The 21,887-nt window shown below is 34.9% G+C and overlaps 1 protein-coding gene across 2 annotated transcripts in view; it reads right to left on the bottom strand.

The window, feature by feature from the left end:
* Positions 1–21,887, bottom strand: part of QRICH2_1 (Glutamine-rich protein 2) — a 104,579-nt gene that overhangs the window by 69,534 nt on the left and 13,158 nt on the right. For both annotated transcript variants that reach the window (XM_051217352.1, XM_051217353.1), the window contains exons 3-7: positions 21,560–21,772; positions 19,928–20,011; positions 8,812–8,886; positions 6,359–6,604; positions 2,256–2,354 (exon numbers count right to left, since the gene is read on the bottom strand). In XM_051217352.1, the coding sequence (XP_051064742.1) occupies positions 2,256–2,354; positions 6,359–6,604; positions 8,812–8,886; positions 19,928–20,011; positions 21,560–21,772 (717 nt within the window). The remainder of the gene's footprint in view (positions 1–2,255; positions 2,355–6,358; positions 6,605–8,811; positions 8,887–19,927; positions 20,012–21,559; positions 21,773–21,887) is intronic.

The following is a 21,887-nucleotide window of genomic DNA, read 5'->3' as shown; positions in this document are numbered from 1 at the left end:
GTACTTGTTTGTTTAACTGCACTAAAGACATACTTTCTTCCGTTGATTGTGATCTTGCACGCACTTACGTTTGCTCATTCATTCCGCCTGTACTCCTTTGGCACGATCTTGGTATTCTTTCGATACCACGAGATCGCCAACAAATATATCTCGGTACAACCTCCAATCGTCTTCTGATATCTGGTACGCAACCTTCTTGCAGTGGTGATTATGATCAACCGCGACTCGACGCCACACTACAAATCCATAAACATTTCTTTATATTCATCATACGAAGTTACTTAATTCACTATTAGAACTATTCAACAAATTTAATAAAATGAAAGATGGACTATATTAGTATTGTTGTTGGCATCGATTACGTAAAAGATATTCTCAGTGTGAAGTACTAAATAGTTTTTGATGGAGTTTTGTTCTTTGTGCTGGATAGTTTGGTCATGGAGCCTTGATCATTCTTTTGAATGACATCATCAGTACAAATCTTCTCCACCAGTATTGAATAATTTCAATTCTTTCTTCTTGGTTCACTTGGTATTGTCTTACTTGAATCTTCCCATTGATGTTTTAGGACTGAAATTGATCAGTCTCTTATTGGCATATGTGCATACTGTTCGTATGCCTCGATATTGCCTTAATTTACAAGCATTATAAGCAAAGATGGATAGTGGCTAGCAGTGGAATCCAGGACGCGCGTTTCGTCCTGTTTGGGACTCGTCAGCTAGATGTACCTGCATCACAGAGTTGATGTTCACATATGCCAATAAGAGACTGATCAATTTCAGTCCTAAAACATCAATGGGACGATTCAAGTAAAACAATACCAAGTGGATTAAACTTCACCCCATTACACAAGCAAGTGGCTATCAGGACTCAGTAGCTAAGTGGATAACGCGATGACGGTACTGAGTCCGAGTCCCAGAGTGAACATCAACTATGAGATGCAGGTAAATCCATCTGAAGAGTCCCAAACAGGACAAACGCGCGTCCTGGATTCCACTGCTAGCCACTATCCATCTTTGCTTTGTTCTTGGAGTTTAATTTTAAAATTTTCTAGGTAACAATCTAAGATTAAGCTATCAAGTGATACACTTCAAACGGTCTAGTTTCCATTTAATATTGATTATATTAATTCAGTTTGATGATTTCCACAGATGATAGAGTTTAGCTTGTCAAGATTATTGATTCTATCTCTCATTACTGTTCAGTTATTGATTGTGAATAATGTGAAGATGAAAGTTATTTTATTGGTGTATAATAATGTTAATTCTGAGCAAAACTACATTTTATGGATGAACCAATCAGATTTAAGATAGCAGATCTTGGATTTAGGCGCGAAATTCACTCATTTGATTAAATAACATTTTGGCATTATAGCTGATGTCAATTCATGATGAAAAACTATAAATCTGAATTCCTAACCCTAACCATCAACTATGAATCATAATCCATATTCTTTAAACTACTTTATAACTGACATTTAGTCCTAGTAAGTAGATAAGCACTCTCAATATCACTTAAGCGTCGTTCAAAGATTTCACCGTCTTTTGATATACATCTCATCAGTTAAATCATTAAAAATAAACTATTCTTTTGGAAGAAATACAAAAATGACGTAATATATAGTAGAATTATCAATAAGATTGAATATTCACACTTCTAAATGGTCGATAAATATTGAGTGATGGCCAACTAGATGTTAGGAGTTTGGTAATCGACATCTGAATAATGTTCACTCGTTTCAATCCATATTGCTAGCCACCATGTTTTCGCTGATTGTACCTTTTTGTAACCCGTATAGCGAAAGGTTGTAAGCTTTTCATAAACGCGCCTGAATAGGTTGTGAGCTCAATATACATAAAATGATGTGTCAAAACAAACCAGGTAATAGATACCTTGACGAAATATTTAGATGGGAGGAACAGGTAGCCCAGATATTCAAGCAGGCCACCGATGAGTTATGATGAGTTATTCATTCGTAGAATTTACAGCGTAAATCAATTTATTCTCTTCATGTTCTGATTGACTATTGGTGATTAAGTGGAGTTGTGTTGACCATTCAGTATCAGAACTTCCGGTCATGGATGTAGGTCATTTGTATTATTCGTTAAGGAAAAGTTAATAATCTGGTTAGTAGAAAGTGAAATTGTCGTTAAAGTACTCTATAGTTGAGTTGCTACTTATAAGTAGTAAAATTAATAATAACAAAGAAAACGAAGATTAAATATAGACATTAGTAAAACTTTAAGTGTATTTACTTCAAGTTGTTCAATTCGATTAACTACTGAATCAAATCCAGAGGCTACATTTCCAAGTTTCCGAAGTGTAGACGATAGATCCGGATCTGGACATTCAAGCTAGATGATGAATAAACAGAAAGTAAACAAATTGATCATATATACTTATTTCGTATCGTTTTACTAAATAATACTTTGATTTCATATTATTACGAATCCGTGTTAGGAATGTGAATTCAGGTCAACTGATTCCATAACCTTGGACTGAATTAATCACATAACAAGCTTCAATTGGATTACTTTTGCTACGAATCTGGTAAGAAAATCAATATCAGATTCGACAGCTTTCCTTTACTAGCTAGAATATTGACAGATGTAAATTTTATCTGACTGAAAAGTTGTTGTTGGATCATCAGGCATAAGCACAATGATCATATTTCCATGTAACACAACAGTTCACATATGATTTTTAGTGAGTTGACATCGGTGTATCGATTAACCGACTTCAGTCTAAAATCTAGTTGGCTACCTATAATTGAGATCATAAACTGATCAATGTTAAAATATTATTGAAAGCCTGAAATCACTTGACGGCCATTTCGTTCCAGCATAGAACTGCTCAGAAATTCCATGTATAGGATCGTGCATGCTTGCTATTGAAGAGTTTCATACTAGGGCGAAACGATCACCTAATTCATCCAGATTTTCAATGACAATATAACATTGAACAGTTTATGATCTCAATTAAAACAAGATTATCTAAACACACGTATATATATATATATATATATATATATATCAGATGGATTTTGTGGATATCATAGTAATTTCAGTGGTTAAGATCATGAGTCAGTTGAAGCTAGAGCAACATGGAAAACCTGGAAGCACTGGACGGCCGTTTCGTCCTACTGTGGGACTCCTAAGTAGTGCACATCCACGATCTCGTCTCGCGAGATTCGAACACAAGACCTATCGGTCTCACACGTGAGAGCTTAACCACTAGACCACTGAGCCGGCAGGTTCCATTTCTGGTGATGTCTAACTTCAACTGATCCATGAAACTGGGCGAGACATTCACCATTGGCTTCAATGAGTTACTATCTCACAACAGACCTGGTTGAACTCCACTGGTCACTACTTCTCACTAGAACTCCAGGATATACCACTTGAAGCCAGTCACTAAGGGGTCCCACAATGGGACGAAACGGCCTTCCAGTGCTTCCAGGTTTTCCATGGTGGTCTAGCTTCAACTGACTCATGATCTTAACCATTAAAATATATATAAGATTTTTAGTGATCTTTAATGTTCAATCTCTTGTCTATTCATGTGGGAAAAACGAACATTTATCATCTAAATGTCATGTAAATATTTGTATAATTAACAAATACCTTAGTTAGTCTTTAACTATAAGCATGAAAAGAAAAAAGAAAAAAGCTATGGAGAAGAAATACCACAATGAATATTATAAACATAAGAGAACAGATCATAAATCATTTGTACATTCCTGTTATTGTCAGTTATAATTCAAACATATGCACATATATATGTTAACAGATATTGAATACAACTTAACCACTAGACCACTAAGCCGGCGAAACCAGTAGGTCCTAATTTCTAATCTTGCAGGGGGCGAGGTAGTGGATGCGCACTGCTGAGGAATCCTACAATAGGACGAAACGGCCGTCCAGTGCTTCCATGTTTCCCATGGTGGTCTAGCTCCAACTGACTTATGATCTTAACCATTGAAATCGTGTAATTGTTTTGTAATTACTTGTCAAATGTTTTTTTTCTTTTGTTTACATACATACACCTTTTTTGTCTACTGATCTATACACATCGGATTGAATTGTTTATTTTTAGTGAATAACATTATCTTATAAATTGTTGGTATTCCTTAGTATGACGTAAGATATATATGTATAAATAAGTGATATTTAGTAAAGCTTAAAGATTCGAAAAAGACAAAAATTAAGATTGTGGATGCGCATTGCTGAAGAGTCCCATACTAGGACGAAACGGCCGTCCAATGTTTCCACGTTTTCCATGGTGATCTAGCTTCAATTGACTCATGATTTCAATCAGTGAAATTTCCAAAATCTCCACAAAACCTCTTCTAATAATCATCATCTGCTCACGAGTGACTGACTTCAAGAGGTACTCCTGGAGTTTCTTGTGAGAAGCCGTTACCAGTAGAGTTCAACCAGGTCTATTGTGAGAAATCAACTTACTGAAGACAATAGTGTACGGTGGCGCAACTTCGTGGATTGGTTGAAGCTAGACATTAACACCGTTGGATGCCGGCTCAGTGGTCTAGTTGGTAAAGCGCCTGGCGCGAGACTGATAGGTCCTGGATTCGGATCTTGCAGGGTGTGGGATCGTGAATGCGCATTGCTGAAGAGTCCCACAATAGGACGGAACGACCATCCAGTGTTTCCAGGTTTTCCATGGTGATCTAGCTTCAATTGACTCATGATTTCAATCAGTGAAAGATTGTTTACATTGATATGAAAGTTAATTAACCATCGAATTCTATATCTTAAGACAGTTATGATTAAACAATACTATAGTGTATGTGCTACTGATGATGGCAGATATAAGTGCTATGTATCACTGATCGAAATCAAAAAGTCTGGCGGCAAAATGTTGAAAAGATCGAAGGGAAAAGAACGATAACAGGAACTGAATGGTATTGGAAATGAAGGAATAATAAAGTTTATTGAGAGTTGATGAACATTTTGCAAATGATGTATTTACTGTATGGTTCTTAGATTTTTCTAAGATATTCTGTTTATTGTGTGTTTGAATACATTCCATTAACTCCTCTTGTGTGCTTGTTCACTACAAGATGATCTTATTCATTATTTTATCTTTTTCATAACAACTCATATTATTATCATTTCATTATTTCTTTTAATATAGCGCCAAACAACCAAGAATTTTTACGTCTGATTAAGAATGAATACGACATTTGCATGGCCAAGGCTGTTTTTGCTCCCAGTGTACTAAATACATTCATGGATTGGTTGAAGTTAGACATTAACACTGTTAGATGCCAACTCAGACATCTAGAGATTAAGCGTTCCCGCGCGAGACCGATGGTTCTGGATTTGAATCCCACGAGCCGGATCATGAATTTGCACTGATGAGGAGTGTCATACTGGGACGAAACGACCATCCAGTGCGTCCAGGTTTTTCATGGTGGTCTAGCTTCAATTGACTCATGAACTCAACTATTAAAATTACTATAATTTCCACGAAAACCCCTTCTGCTGATACTAAATATTTATTTGTTTTGCTCCTTCGTGCTACGAAAATTTGTGTTTATTTTATTTGGTTATTTGTTTATTCATTGATGAGATGACATAAATGAAGTCGCAAAAGAGTCGGAACTTCAAATTTTCTTATTTATTGAAGGAGGTATCACATATATATCAGTTAATTATCATAAATCTGTCATGATTCAGTCAGCTAGTCAATCAGCTACAAAGTAGGACCAGACTCATAAATGTATCGGTCCAAGTTACTATACCCCATGAGTACAACAAGATGAACACCGAACTCATGTTTCACAATCGTGATAAAAAGGATTTTGGTACTAAGTCTTTTTTAATAGTTGAAATAAGTCAATTGAAGCTAGACCACCATGGAAAACCTGGAAGCACTGGATGGCCGTTTCATCCTACTGTAGGACTCCTCAGCAGTGCGCATCCACGATCCCACACCTCTCGAGATTCGAACCCAGGACCTATCGGTCCAAAACGCGACAGCTTAACCTCTAGACCACTGAACCGGCATCCAACGGTGTTAATGTCTAACTTCAACTAGTTCATGACATTGGGCGACATATTTAACATTGTCTTCAATGAGTTACTTTCTCACAACAGACGCTCAATTTCATGGATTAGTTGAAGTTAGACATTAACACCATTGGATGCTGGCTCATTGGTCTTTTTTTTGTATTAAAAATAACCGACTTTCAAAGTAGTTTGTTGAAATTCAAATGAAAAAGGGGAAATGAATTACTTTAGAGAAATAAAAAAAACCAACATAGCAACCAATCATTCATTATAATCAATGTCAAAATCAAGGATGCAATTCTAAAAAGAATAAAATATTAACTTACAAATTCTTCTGGTAAACACTTTGTTAAACGATTTGATTCCTCTTTCATTAGATTATTATCAATAGTATTGACATGATGTGATTTACCATTACCATTATTATTATTAGTAGTAGTAGTAGTATTGACTTGTGAATAAGCAGTTAAATAATCTACTCCAGTAATTGATTTGCCTAATGTATGCCAAAATACTAAACCACGTAATGCATCCATATGAACAACATTTTGTAAAAGAGCTGCTTCTTGATTCTTTAGCATAAAAAGAAAGTAATAATAATAATAATACAATTTTGATAAGTTTAATTAATTAATTTACTTACTTACGCCTGTTACTCCTAATCGAGCATAGGCCACCGACTAGCATTCTATAACTCATTCTCTACTGGGCATTCTTTCCTAGTTCCATCCAATTCTTCTTCGATTTTCTCATATCTGTCTCCATTTCTCGGTGTAATGTTTTCTTTGGTCTTCCTCTTCTCTTTTGGCCTTGAGGATTCCATGTGAGGGCTTGTCCTGTGACGCATTTCGATGCTTTCCTCAATGTGTGTCCTATTCACTTCCAGCGCTTCTTCCTCATTTCTTTCTTCGCTGAGATCTGGTTTGTTCTTTCCCACAGTTGGTTGTTGCTAATAGTGTCCGGCCAATGGATCTGAAGTATTTTGCGCAGACAACTGCTAATAAACACTTGTATCTTCTGAATGATGGCTTTTGCAGTTCTCCAGGTTTCCGCCCCATACAGTAGAAATGTCTTGACATTTGTATTGAAAATCCTGACCTTTGTGTTGGTTGACAGTTGTTTTGAGTTGCAGATGTCCTTCAGTTGTAAATACACTGCTCTTGTTTTACCTACCAGCGCTTCCACATCTTCATCAGATCCACCATGTTCATCAATGATGCTGCCCAGATATGTAAAGGTTTTTACATCTTCCAAATCTTCTCCGTCAATTGTGGTTGGCAGAGTTAAGTTTAATTAATTAATTAATATATATATATATAGGGATTTGTGGAGATTGTAGTTTCTTCATGGTTGAATTCACGATTCGATTCAAGTTAGATCACCATTGAAAACTTGGAAAAACTGGATGGTCGTTTTATTATATCATGAAACTCTTCAGTTGGACACCAACACTGTTGGATGCCGGCTCAGTTATCTAGAGGTTAAGCTCTTTTGTACGAAACTGAAGGTCTTGGGTCTAGGCCCCATGTACGGGACTGTGAGTGCACATTGATGAGGATCACCATACTAGGATGAGATGGTCGTCCAGTGTTTCTAGGTTTTCAACGTTGGTCTAACATTGGTCAGTTCGTGATTTCTATGAAATCTGACAATAACCACAACTTCAAACTGATGGTAAATTATCTTTATCTTTTCATTAGTTGTCAATCATATATTTGACCTTGTCAAATTACTCACAGGTAACCTTGATCATGTTTTACATTTCTGTATCATGAAACATACATCTTCATCTGCTTCCAGTATCTCTTAGATGTTTATGAAAGAGGAAGTCAGCTTACTATTCGCTAAGTTGGTGTATAATCGAACTCCAATACATTATATAATCTCAGCATCTTTCGTTTTGCTTATCAACATTAACATGTCTGAACTATATATGTATCCTAAATGTAATTCATATTCGATTTTCTTTGATAAACTGTTATTCTAAATGTGTAAAATTGACAGAACATAGACAAAGTTATTTTTAAGCAAAGATGGATAGTGGCTATCAGTGGAATCGAGGATGCGCATTTTGTCCTATTTAGGGCTCGTTAGCTGGATGTACCTGCATTCTAGAATTGATGTCCAAATAAGATAGTATTTATTTTATTTGTATCAATATCATCTGATTATAATGCGGTTAGACAACATCAGCATTAAACAAAATAGAAACTTCTATCATTCTATGAATCACTGACAATATGATTATTTAGCGTTCAGTGAAAAGATGAGAAGGAATGAAGATTTACTTATCCATTCATTGCATAAAGTCTTCATTAAAAAGAAGTAAACGACGATAACATTGTGTCTTTCAATCAATTAAAGTGAAGTTATAGGTTTTTTTCTCTGGAAACTGTACTGGAACTGTATGAAGTGAACGGTACTGGGTTCGAGTCCCAGAGTGAACATCAACTCTGGATGCACGTCCCAAATAGCACGAAACGCGCATCCTTGATTCAACTGCTATAGACTATCCATCTTTGTTCATAATGCTTGCGACTTAAGGCAATATCAAGGCAATACGCACAGTATGCACATATGTCGATAAGAGACTGATCAATTATAGCCTTAAGCAAAAATCGGAAGATTCATATAAACAGTACCAAGTGAATTCAATCCATTTGTATTTTTAGACCGTTATATTGACTTTCTTCACTTCACAAATTACATTTAATATGGTAGTGATTATGAATAATGTTAATACTTGAATAGAAACTATTAACGGGACTTTTAAACTAACCTGACGTTTTTCAATTTCACCTAATTTTCGTGTTAATTCAGCCAATTGATCCTTTAATGCAGAGTTTAATAGTGCCTAATTTTGTTAAGAAAAAACAAAGCACAGAATGTAAAGGCAATGGTCAATGTATAATAAATAGAAGTTAATGTATATCAAAGAGTAATTTTAACTAGATACTTACTAAGTAATGATGACTCAATTTTGTGGATTGGTTGGAGTTAGACATTACCACCGTTTACCCCCCAAAATCCCCTGGTACAGCCGAGAGTGGATAAAGTTAACTCTCCCTCTTGAAATGCTCTCAAGTGGTCACATGCATAAAACCACTGACAGGAAAATCTTACTTATTGCCTTCTCGTGACGGGGGTGTTTTTCACCAAACTGAGAGGACGAAAAGTGAATGTCCAGCGCTTTAACTGGGTCGGTGAATATGGAGGATTCACCTAGGGGAGTTGGAAAATCCTGATTCCAAACTAATGGTGCACATGGACCCCAGGATTCTAAGGAAATGAATGGTTTATGAACCTATTGTTGGTCACCAGCGACCACGTGACTGCATCTCGTTACGTTGTTCCAGTGCCTTGTGGATGAGACCATTATGTGGAAGGCTGGAGGAGTGGCCCTCTAAGTAAACCACCTGGTTTGGTTTTGGCACCCGAGCAGTATCACAGTCCTCACATAAATCGGAGGACTTATGTAGCGCATATCTATTTGGTGTCTCTTTGTACCAATGTTTATGTGTTTAAACAAATAAATACCGTTGGATGTCGGTTTAGTCGTTCACGCACGAGGCCGAGGGTTCTGGGGTCAAATTCCGCGAGTGGGATCATCGAGGTGCACTAATGAGGAGTCTCATATTAGGAAGAAACGGCCTTCCAGTATTTCCACATTTTCCATGTTGGTCTAGCTTTAATCGACTCATGAACATTTATTTATTTTAGTTAGAAACATTACAACCTTATCAGGAACTAAATATAGATTTGCAATTATCATTAGGTTTAGATCATTCAATTGACATTATGTGTTATACCTTTCCAACTTTAACATGTCCAACACCCATATCTTGAACTATAGATATCCTACAGAATTATTCATTTTTTATGGATGCTAATTAAGCAATAGACCGAATAGAAAATATTCAAAAAATCTCTCAAAAGATTTCTGGAAGTATACTATTTAAATCAATCTTCAAACAATAGACATTTATCAGAAGGGGTTTTGTGGAGATTTTAGAAATTTCACTGATTGAAATCATGAGACAATTGAAACCAAACCACCATGGAAAACCTGGAAGCACTGGATGACCGTTTCATCCTAGTATGGGACTCCTCAGCAGTGCATATCCACGATCCCGAGAGATTCGAACCCAGGACCTATCAGTCTCGCGCCAGGCGCGGTGGAGCAACTTCGTGGATTGGTTGAAGTGAGACATTAACACCGTTGAATGCCAGCTCAGTGGTCTAGTTGATTAAGTGCCTGGCGCGAAACTGATCGGTCATGGGTTCGAATCTCGCGGGGTTCAGGATCGTGGAAACGCACTGTTGAGGAGTTTCATACTAGGATGAAACGGCCGTCCAGTACTTCCAGGTTTTCCATGGTGTTCTAGCTTCAGTTGACTCATTATTTCAATGAATGAAATAGACATTTAGACGTAGATCATATTTATCAATCTACGTTTTAAAAAATCAACCAATCAAATTGACAGAAATCAACCAAATAAGACAGTCAACAAGGATACAAAGACAAATGAAACTGATCAAACTTTCGAAGACAATGTCTATAGTATAAAGAAACAGTTCAATTCCATTATTTATGAATGCCAATGTTACAAAAGTATTCAATGAAATCTAAAATTTAAAAAAGGCTCTGAGTTATGTAAGTACTATTATTTACTGGGGTTGCTGACCCTATACCTAACTCTCTTCCTTAACCCGGGCTTGGAAACGGCAGTAATAACCTTAGAAGAGCTACAAGCAAACAATTCGCATCACAAAGCAAGCGCTTATTTGAAATCCTGAAGACAAATGGAAAAGAGGATTATCAAAGAACATACTGCGTCAAGAATTGGAAGCAGACATCAAAAGAATGAATATCAACTGAAAACAACTGGAAAGGATTGTACAGGACAGAGTTGGATGGAGAATGTTCGTGGGTGGCCGATATTCCTCCACGAGGAGTAACAGTAGTAAGTAAGTAAGCAAGTAAGTAAGTAGTAACTATTTACTAACTAGAAATGATGAGACATTGAATGAGGATCATTCTACATTAATAAGTCAGTTAAAATGAGAAAATTTTCCTTATTTGATTCCTACTCAGTAGATTGGTTGTACTATCGTCATTAAGGGATATGAAAATGTTGAATTGAGTCTTTTGTATGATTACGGGGTTCATACTGCTGAGAAGTCTTGAGCTAAAACGAATCAATTACTTAGTACCTATTAACAATCAATAATTTTGCACTTGACATAATTTAATGATAGAAATTATCCATGAATATCAATTATCTCTCTGTGTGTGTGTGTCAATTGTCCAAGGAAAGAGATAGACAGATGCAACAATGTGATGACTAACATAATACTGTATATATATATTAGTTCAAAGACACGATAAATCTTAGCAATGAATATTCACTAGAGAATGTGAATGAACTCAGATGATCTTTAACAATGATATTCAGATCATGCAATTCATTCTACTTTAACATTATCAGCTAAATATCCTTTGATTATCAAGTTGATATTCATTTCAAGATTTGAAATTAAATATCTAACTCCTTAATGATCATTATATTCCTTAACCATCTATTTGTTTCAAATCACTATTCACTTATTCAATAGAATGGATCAATTACAGTCAATTAATGAGATGGTGGAGAAGATTTGTAGCTCAGCTGGATGATTTTGATAAAGTTTTGTTCTCTGATCTGGATGATTTGGTCGTATAGCTTTCATCGTCAATGAGAACCAATCAACGTCGAGGTGTACAGAACAAGCTGTGAAACACTAATGGAGAAATTCGAACACTTCACTTCTATCTGAAGTTTGTGCTGCGGATGATATCGTTCAGAAGAACGATGAAAGCTCCATGACCAAACCATCCAGCTCAGAGAATAAAATTCCATCACAGTCAATTAGTATCAACAAAGGAAGAGTAAGAAGGAAGGGGGGAGGAACTAATAAAGTCTTACAAATAAATGAATGAGAAAGACTTTTTTCTTTTTAGGAAAAACGTCGAAATCAATCATTCATTTTAACATCATCCCAATATTATTGACCAGATAATTATAGTCTTCATTAAAAATGTATTAGTTGTATAGTGAAGACAAAAGGGGGAAAAGAAAAACATACTACTGATATTACTACTACTACTACTCTTACTATCTAAAAATGAATAAATTTTTAATGAGAAGCCTAGGAAAATGATTATTATAATTGAATATTGATTCATTTGTTTTCATTTATTGTTTTTATATATTAGAAAGAAAAAAATAATGCCCGGTAATATCAACATAAGAATCTACATCTGAGTTGAAAATAAACACTGTAGATTATAAACAAAGATAGATAGTGGTTAGCAAAGTAATGTAAGAGGCGTATTTCATCCTATTTGGGACACGTCAGCTGGATGTACCTGTATCCCATAGTTACTATGCACCACATATCTCGAAGACAGTACCGTTCGCTTCAAATGCTATTGCGTTATCTACTTAGCTACTAAGTTCTGGTAGCTACATGATTGTGCAATGAGAAATATAAAAGTAAACAATACCAAGTGACTGAAGATTATATTTCACCAGTGGTGTTTTTTCCTTCGTCTTTCATTTGTCTTCAATCTAATATACAATAAACTGTAGATTATTGATGATTAATTCCGATACAACTTAACATCAATTGAGAAGAAAGAGGTGAAAAACGAAAGAAAGATCGATAGGTGTTTCGATCCTAATTAACAATTGATAGCCAAGTATACACTCCTGTCAACCTATAGTCAGTCAGTCAGTCAGTCAGTCAGTAACAACGTAGAACTTCGTATGTATGTACTTCAGTTTGAGCTTCCATACCAACCTACAGAGAATATAATTTATAATCTTACGATTGACAACTATTGATCCAACCACTGATCTAAATAACATAAGATGGTAAACATTATGTTTTCATTTGAGCTAGTGGTTGAAGATGATTGAAAGGAATCAGTGGAATTAGGTTTCATTCAATTCCCCATTTATCAACATGATATATCTATAATTCTTAAGCAATTAGTGATGTCTAAGGGATGAGAGACATTAGTACTAAACTATGAGGTTGGAGTATTTTTTAAAACGAGTTCTAAGTCCTAATTATGCTTGGAATAAAATAGGAAACTCATTTTGTATCATTTGTTTGAACCCTCACGAACTAGTGGCTATCTGGACTCATTAGCTGAATGGATAACGCGATGGCATTCGAAAAAATTGGTTTCGAGTACCAGAGTAAACGTCAACTTGGATGTAGGTGAATCTAGCTGGTGACTCCAAAGCAGGGCGAGACGCGCATCCTGAATTCCACTGCTGGTCAACATCCACCTTTGTCTATAAAAGAAGAAATATTTTCCAGGTTCGATTTTCGTTGATATATATATTAGATGGTTTGAACAATTTTTTATGGTTAGTGTTTTTTTAGCGAGTTAGTTTTCTACGAGATGGGGTCGCTAAACCCATGCCCAACCCTCCTCCTTTATCCGGGCTTGGAACCGGCAGTAGCCCCCGGGGAGACTGCAGGAGGAGTTGACCGGACACTATTAGCAACAATGTACTGTGGGAGAGAACAAAAAACCAGATCCCAGCGGAGGAAGAAATCAGGAAGAAGCGCTGGAAGTGGACAGATGTTCCGTTCTAGTATGAGACTGCGTTCGCACGCGAGATCGAAAGTTCTCAGTTCGAGTCCCGTGTATGGGATCGTGGATGCTGACTTTCCAGTTCAGTGCTTCCAGATTTTCCAGGATGGTCTAGCTTAGATCGATTCATGAACTCAACTATTAAGATATATGTGAATAGTCAAAAGATAGGGCCAAATAATTTTCTTGTATCTTGGTAGTTTTCAAATTATTATCCAGTTGACTTTGATCTCTGCTGAACACACTTGAAAACTTGTGTACTAGAAAAAGTGTTAGTTTTTTTCGTGAATTAAAATCACTTGAAAAATAAAATGATAAACTAGAATGGAAATAATAACTATGTTGTTTTAATGTTGAACTCATCGACATGGTTGATTTATAGTATTAGTCAAGACTTAAAACTGAAAAGAGTAATAATTTTCACATTAAGAGGATTTCTGTAAAATATCTCCCAAATGCCCTGGTACAGCCGAGAGTGGATAAAGTTAACTCTCCCTCTTGAAATGCTCTCAAGTGGTCACATGCATAAAACCACTGACAGGAAAGTCTTACTCATTGCCTTCTCGTGGCGGGAGTGTTGTCTACGAAATTGAGAAGACCGAAAGCGAATGTTCGGCTCTTCAACTGGGTCGGTGGATATGGAGGATTCACCTAGGGAAGTTGGAAAAGCCTGATTCCAAACTAATGGTGCACATGAACTCCAGGATCCTAAGGAAATGAATGGTTTATGAACCTATTGTTGGTCATCAGCTACCATGTGACTGCATCTCGTTATGTTGTTCCAGTGCCTTGTGGATGAGACCATTATGTGGAAGGCTGGAGGAGTGGCGCTCTAAGGAAACCACGTGGTTTGGTTTGGGCACCCGGGCAGTATCATAATTCACATACAAATTAAGTGACTTTTGTGACGCATTTGTATTCTGTGTCCCTTCGTACCAATATTGATGTGTTTAAATAAATATAAATAAATAACTTAACAGGGAGTATTTACTTTCGAAATTGATTTCTGCAGAATTATGTTAAGTAGATGAGACCTATGATTCAGTATAGTGTTGAAGTTACCTCATGGTGGTATCGGATTTTGGCAGATAATGACTATCTGCATGAGGTAAGCGTAATAACCTGAATTAGTGATTGGAAACGTTAAGATGAATGATAATCTGTTACAGTAACACAAATTATTCATTCATTGTCTTCTCTTAGAAAGTGAGTTTAAAATTTATCCTATATGTTTCATTCATTCGATTCATTCTTACTTCTGAGATTGTATTGTCTATGTCTAATCTTTTCAACTACAACTGCAACTCCTGCTGTGATACGTGCTACTTATTTCAATATAAGTAGTATATAATGTCAATGAGGAATAGAATGTTGAGATCAAAGAACAAAGAATGAGAAAAGGAAGTAATAGGTCTTCCTTATCTACGTTCTCATTCATTACACTACTACTGTTATTACTTTGACGTTTATCCAAATAATTTCATTTTAACTCATTGATATCATTTCAGTCAGAAAGTCAGTAACAAGGAAGAACTTCGTACATACGTACATCAGTTCGAGTTGCCATACCACATTAGCACAGAGATGCAGTTTTCGATTCAAATCCTGTTGTGCTAGAGGTAGTAAAACTATTAGCAGTAATCGTAAACATTAGGGTTTGAAGATGTTATTCAAGGAGTATAATACAGTGAAATTTGGAAAGAGGAAGAAAGGGACATGAAGGATTCAGAAGGTTAGAATTTGGTAGAACACAAAGAGTGGATGCACCTGCACTATTGCAAACGATTTTGAGCCATGTCATTTAGGGTCTCTAACCATCGGTTGCTATCATCTCGCAGTCCCCAACCAGGTAGTCTACACCTACCAATATGACTCAGTCTACTTGTCAGTGACTTCATGGACTTGTGCCATGTTTTGGTCTGGCCGCACCTAGCTTTCTTCCAGTCTACTCCTATACGACAAAACATCGCACATCGAGGCAGTCGTTGGTTGGGCATACGTAACACATGTTCCAGCCATCTTAACTGATGAAGTTTCACTACGTCATCAATTGATTTACCATCCTTACCTAGTACCTATTTCCTAACAACTGCGTTACTTACTCGATGGTCCCACGATATACGAGCAATATTTCGAAGACACCTATGATTGAATACTATTAACCTACGAATATCCTCTACTCTTACCGGCCATGTCTCACTGCCATAAAGTAGGACGGAACGAACTGCTGCTCAGTAAACACGTCCTTTGGTTGACAGACGGATATCTCACCTACGCCAGTTATCAAAAGTTAGTCGAGCCTTCTGTATCCGTGCTGAGATTTCGTCACACACCAGACCACAAGGGCTGATGAGACTTCCAAGATAAGTGAAGCGATCGACACGCTCAATTACTTCACTCCCTATCATTAGTTCAGGTATCGATGCAACTCAACTCTGAAGTAACATTTTGCATTTCGAGGTGGGAGAATCACGTCCCGAACATGCTTGACTGAAAAGATTAATGAAAGATTACATAATCAAAAAGAAATATGATAATATTTGACACACATTTATAACAGGTTCCATATTGATTGCAACTATTTCACTTCTCTATAGATCATGAATGTACATATTTCTAAAGTGTATTAAGCATACGTTCTGGATATACAAAAGTTTTTTAAATGATATCAGTGTATAACACAAACTGTATATTAATCATAATGTCCAATGTTTCTTTTTGTTGTTGTTGGTGGTGGTGGTTAGATGGATTCAAACTGAATAGTTCACATTACTGACTTCAGTGTTATTGTCGAATATCATCTCTGATTTGATTGAATGGCAAACTGTAATTTATAGACGGACCAATCAGATTTACAATGATAGGTCTTAGATTTTGGCGCGAAATTCATTTATTCATTTGGCTAAATAGAGTTTTGTTATTATAGCTGATGTTAATTCGTGATGAAAACCCTATATGTAATTTCTAACTTTAATCATCAACAGTAAATCAGAATTCTAATTCCTTACACTGGTTTATAAACCTTATTTAGTCCTAGTTATTAGATGGATACTCTCAGTACCACTTTAGTGTCACTCGAAGGTTGTCTATAAATTATAGTTTCACCTATTGAGAACCAATAATGATTCCATGATTATTGTTGTTTCTATTTGATTTACTTAATAAACTATACGAATAAATCCTTATTCTTATGTACTGACATAAGAAACGATATACTCACCCCTCTCACTTACAACCCTAAAGTGTAAATGGTACTTCATATAATTAGTGCATATATAATATTAGAAAAGTACATTGTGTCTTTTATTCCAGTCAAATGAAGATAATAAACAAACAAACAAACAAACATTGTGTAAAATGTACTTTAAAATCAATGATTTATAAACAGATTGAATACAAAGTTTATTTTAATAGTTGAAATCATGAATCAATTGAAGCTAGACTACCATAGAAAACCTGGAAGTACTGTACGGCCGTTTCGTCCCATTGTAGGACTCCTCATCAGTTTTCAATATGTCTATTATTTAATAAACATTTTCTTTAAAAAAGGTAACATCAAAGACTAATGGCATTCTTGTTAGATATTCTTAAAATCTTTAAATATGTGTACAACTTCTGAGCATAGAACACCGCCTGTAACTCTCCTAGGGTTACTACCGTTCCCAAGCCCGAATAAAGGAAGGGAAGGATTGAGCATAGGGTTAGCGACCACTTCCCGTAGAAAACTAACCCACTAAAAATATGCTAACCGGAAAAATGTTGAGCATAGAGTAACATGTTTCAAAATGGAAGATTCATTTTAATAAAACCTCTATCACACATTATTCATATGTATCCTTTTCTCATCAATAAATAAGTCATTGTAACTGGCCGATGAAACACTGATTACCGAACTTATATAAGCTGTATGAATGCGGTTCGACAATATCTAGTTCCAGTCAGAGTTGCTATCAGTTATATACATTTCAAATAGTGAAATTCATATGGTATTCAAAGAGATATGTGTCGGTATAGGATTTTCGACGGAAACAGGATTCTTGAAATAACTGAGAGCTTGTGTGAATGTGACTTTCTGCTATGTCATAGTACGAGACAATCTAAGTGAGTCCTAAAAAAACATGTATACAAAAGGAAAAGTGATCCTTAGTGATCAACAACTTCCCAAACGACACATAGGTTTGTTTTTAATTAAATTCCCTATCCATCGATTTAGACAGTTTGTCCGTAGTGGTTGTCAGTCCTAAGTATTTGTTCTGGTGACAGAAGGTTTTATACAGTATCAAGATGGTCAGTGCGTCATAATCATGAGTTGCTGAGTTTCACTTATGATAAAGATCCTAGTTTTCATCTTTTGATAATCGAGCAGATGAATAAGATTTGTCCTATATTGATGTTAGGAGCTGCAACTTAAATTGTCATCAGTTTTTTTCATGAAAAGTGAAAAAAGAAGATAATCATTCTAGGTGTTTTGGATTTGCGATGTCATTAATTTGAACAATAGAAAATTCCAGGTCAGTCTAACCTTCATTATTATCTCTACTTCTTAGGTGATTTTCAGACACTAACTGCACATATCCTCAGGCTTGGTGGTGCCACTAAGACGAATCATGAAATCAACGGTTATCTGAAATGTCACTTTTTTCCCAAAAGTTGATCAGAAAATGCATCTCATGGGTATTAGTCCTATCCAGAACTGTGACAAATTGACTATGTATCTATACGAGATATAGGCATTAGATTCTTTCATGAAAGTAATGCCAGTAGCATTTTATCATTTGAGCATAAAGTAATTAGTACATTTATTCAGTCTTCAGTTGATACCAGTCCAGTAACGCTGAGTGGAGGAAAGATGAAAAACTATCAAAAGAGTATTTTCAGAATTTCCTAATATGAATAACTCGTTTATCATTTTGTATAGACGAAAAACACTATCTAAATATTCTATGAAACACTTTTATCATTTAGGAAGATTTATTCACTTTGAAAACTGGTTTCAGTCAAAAATGAATAGGTAAAAATCGGTTATCTACTTCATATTCTCTTAAGAATGCCAATTAATAAACATGTATTAACCTAAATAGTATTCACATTCGTTGCTTTTGATCATATAATCATCTCGGAAATCGAAGACAATGATTGAAAATTTCTGATTTCAGACAACTTGAAATTGGCTATTGTCTTTATGACAGATAGATAGATAGATAGATAGATAGATAGATAGATAGATAGATAGATAGATAGATAGATAGATAGATAGATAGATAGATAGATAGATAGATAGATAGATATGTGGATAGATAGATAGATAGATAGATAGATAGATAGATAGATAGATAGATAGATAGATAGATAGATAGATAGATAGATAGATAGATAGATAGATAGATAGATAGATAGATAGATAGATAGATAGATAGATAGATAGATAGATAGATAGATAGATAGATAGATAGATAGATGTTTGGATAGAAAGACTGATAAACATTTTGAAACCCAATGATTGATCTAGTTTGTTTAAAGGTCTAGATCTTAACTTATAATCTAATTTACTAACGCACTTTTCTTTATTCATCGTATAGGAATCATTCTTTTAATCTTCACTAATTCGAATAAAGAACTCTCCAGAATCAGTATGAGCTGATTGAGGACAATGAAATTATTGATTTAGTAAAACAACTATTTTTGGTTTAAAACTAATTATTTTCTTTAATTAAATAAAAAAACCCTGATCCGTGTATTCCATTATCGTTTCACTTATCAATTGTCAATTCACATAACCCCTACCTAAAGTAAAACCATCAATCATACATAATATTAATTGAAATATAAACCTTTTTGGAAGAATACACAAATTTTTTACATACTCAACATAATACCATTAAAAGGAACAAATATGACTGGCGTAAAACTTTAAAAATCTATAATCAATCAAAGAAATTTTCAATTGAATAGGAAATTGCTCAATTATGAATTATTAATTACTGTCGCCCTTTTTTACGAATGACAAAAGTTACCTACTTATGAGTAGTTTAAATAGTATTGCATCATTTTACTGGTTTTGTTCAAATTATATTTAGACACTTAAATCAAATGAGATGAAAATAGCATGGTGAATAACATGAATTTAATATATTGGAAAGCTTTTAATCAACCAAAAAAAGCTCAAAGTCATTCTTCATTCGCTTAAATCTTTTTAAGGGATATATATGGAGGAAAATAAATGCAAACAACTTGTGTTACTTACTTCGTCAAGTGCAGATTTCAAAGCTCTATTTTGTTCTGAAAACTTCTTGATTTGTTCAAGTAGGTCATCTGTCAAGGAGCTTAACTATAAAAAACATTAAATATAGGAATAAAAATGGAAATCGACAAAAGGATAAGGTTCCCATACATACATACATACATACATACATATACACACATCTCGTTTGTTCATATAATTAAGCATAAGAGAGTAATGTAATCTTCCCTATAGAAGTTCGAAAACTTTTATTTCAGATTTCTGATGGAATTCTTTTGAAGTTTTCTGTTTTTACTGTAGTGTGATGAACCTATGGGCGAAATTTCGCCACTTATCATTTTGCGTATATATTATCCCAACGAATATTACTTGTACTGTTTCATTAAGTCAGTATTCCAGTTGATGCTGGTCTGAATTGTAAACTTCTGCAAAATTAAGATTTCTGAAAATCCGTTACTGAAGTCTTATAGTTTTACATCACGAAGTAACTTTAGTCAAGTATTCATAAAAACCAGGAAACTACTGGAAAGAATTTTTGTCCGAGTATGGGACTTTTGGGTAGCATTGTCTCTCCAATGCCAGCAGGGGTTGAATACACAACCTTTTGTGCTTGCCGCAATGTGCGTGAGAGATCCTGAGTTGATTAAATACATCAATAAACAGCGGATATTATTAAAATTACAATACTATTTTTGTCTTGTCCACTTAGTAATTAGTGATCGAATTATATCGATCACACTGTAATATGATCACTTGGCGATCAGTCAGTTGTAAATAGTTTAGTTGCACAAAAGATTAATACAAAAACATATAGTTCAATGGTAATACTTCACGCTGTAAATTTTAATGACGTAAGTTAGAATCCCACTTTAATAATAAATTCCTTCAAGATTTCAGGTGAAATTTGATGATGAATGTCAACTAGCATGAAATCCAAGTGAAACAGGATTTTCTATCCAATACATTCAACTAAACAACATTAAAATTCCATTAATGACCGATATCACTGATATGAAAACGTCATTGTTATGTATCCGATCCTGTTGTTGAATACTTGGGATCAGGAATCACTAAACTTTCTCCAATGTAAAGTAAAAACACGAAAGACTAATACCAATGAAGATTTAATAACACTCCAACACACACTATTACTGTAGTCACGCGGTATACATCTTTGTATTTCAACATGAAAGGTGTAATTCAGTCAATGCAATTAGGAACACAACGATGGTAGATGAGAATTTGTTTACTAGTCAAAATAAGTCTAAGTAAATAAGTGAATACAATACGTTTTATATGATTTGTACTTGATCAACATTACAGTAAGTAATACTTGAATTCATAGGTCGATCTAAGCTAGATCACTATTGAAAACCTGAAAGCACTAAATGGTTGTTTCGTTCTACTATAGGACTCCTCGACAGTACATATCCACGATCCTGCATGCATGACTCAAACCTCAAGACCATTGATCTCGTGAACGAACTTTTAACATTCAGATCATTGAGTTAGCCAGCATTCAACACTGTAAATATCTAACTTCCATAGATCCATGATCTTGTATGATCTTTATTCATAATAGAAATGATAAAGTACAACATATATAAATCATTATTATTATGATGATGAACTTACTCGATGAAGACCTTCTTCTGTAGCATCTAAACGTTTATTAGTTTGTACAGTTTGCCATAAATTAGTAACTTTTCTATAATTATCATTTGAATTATCTAATGAATTATTATTCTTTTTATTATGCATATCATTATCAATGTAACCAATAATATCTTGATTATTTGGTAAAGAATTCAATAAAGCTAATTGAGATTCAATAGTTGTTAATCTTTTCTATAATAAAATAATCAAATAACAATCTATGAAGATGATAGTAGATGGTGATTACAAGGAATACTATTACTTTTATATATAAGTATACCATTTGAATGAATGAATGAAGAAAACA

The sequence above is a fragment of the Schistosoma haematobium genome, chromosome 5 (assembly GCF_000699445.3).
Source record: "Schistosoma haematobium chromosome 5, whole genome shotgun sequence".
NCBI classification, from domain to species: domain Eukaryota; kingdom Metazoa; phylum Platyhelminthes; class Trematoda; order Strigeidida; family Schistosomatidae; genus Schistosoma; species Schistosoma haematobium.
Note: the sequence above shows the minus strand (reverse complement) of the source record. Positions and strands in the feature narration are given on the sequence as shown.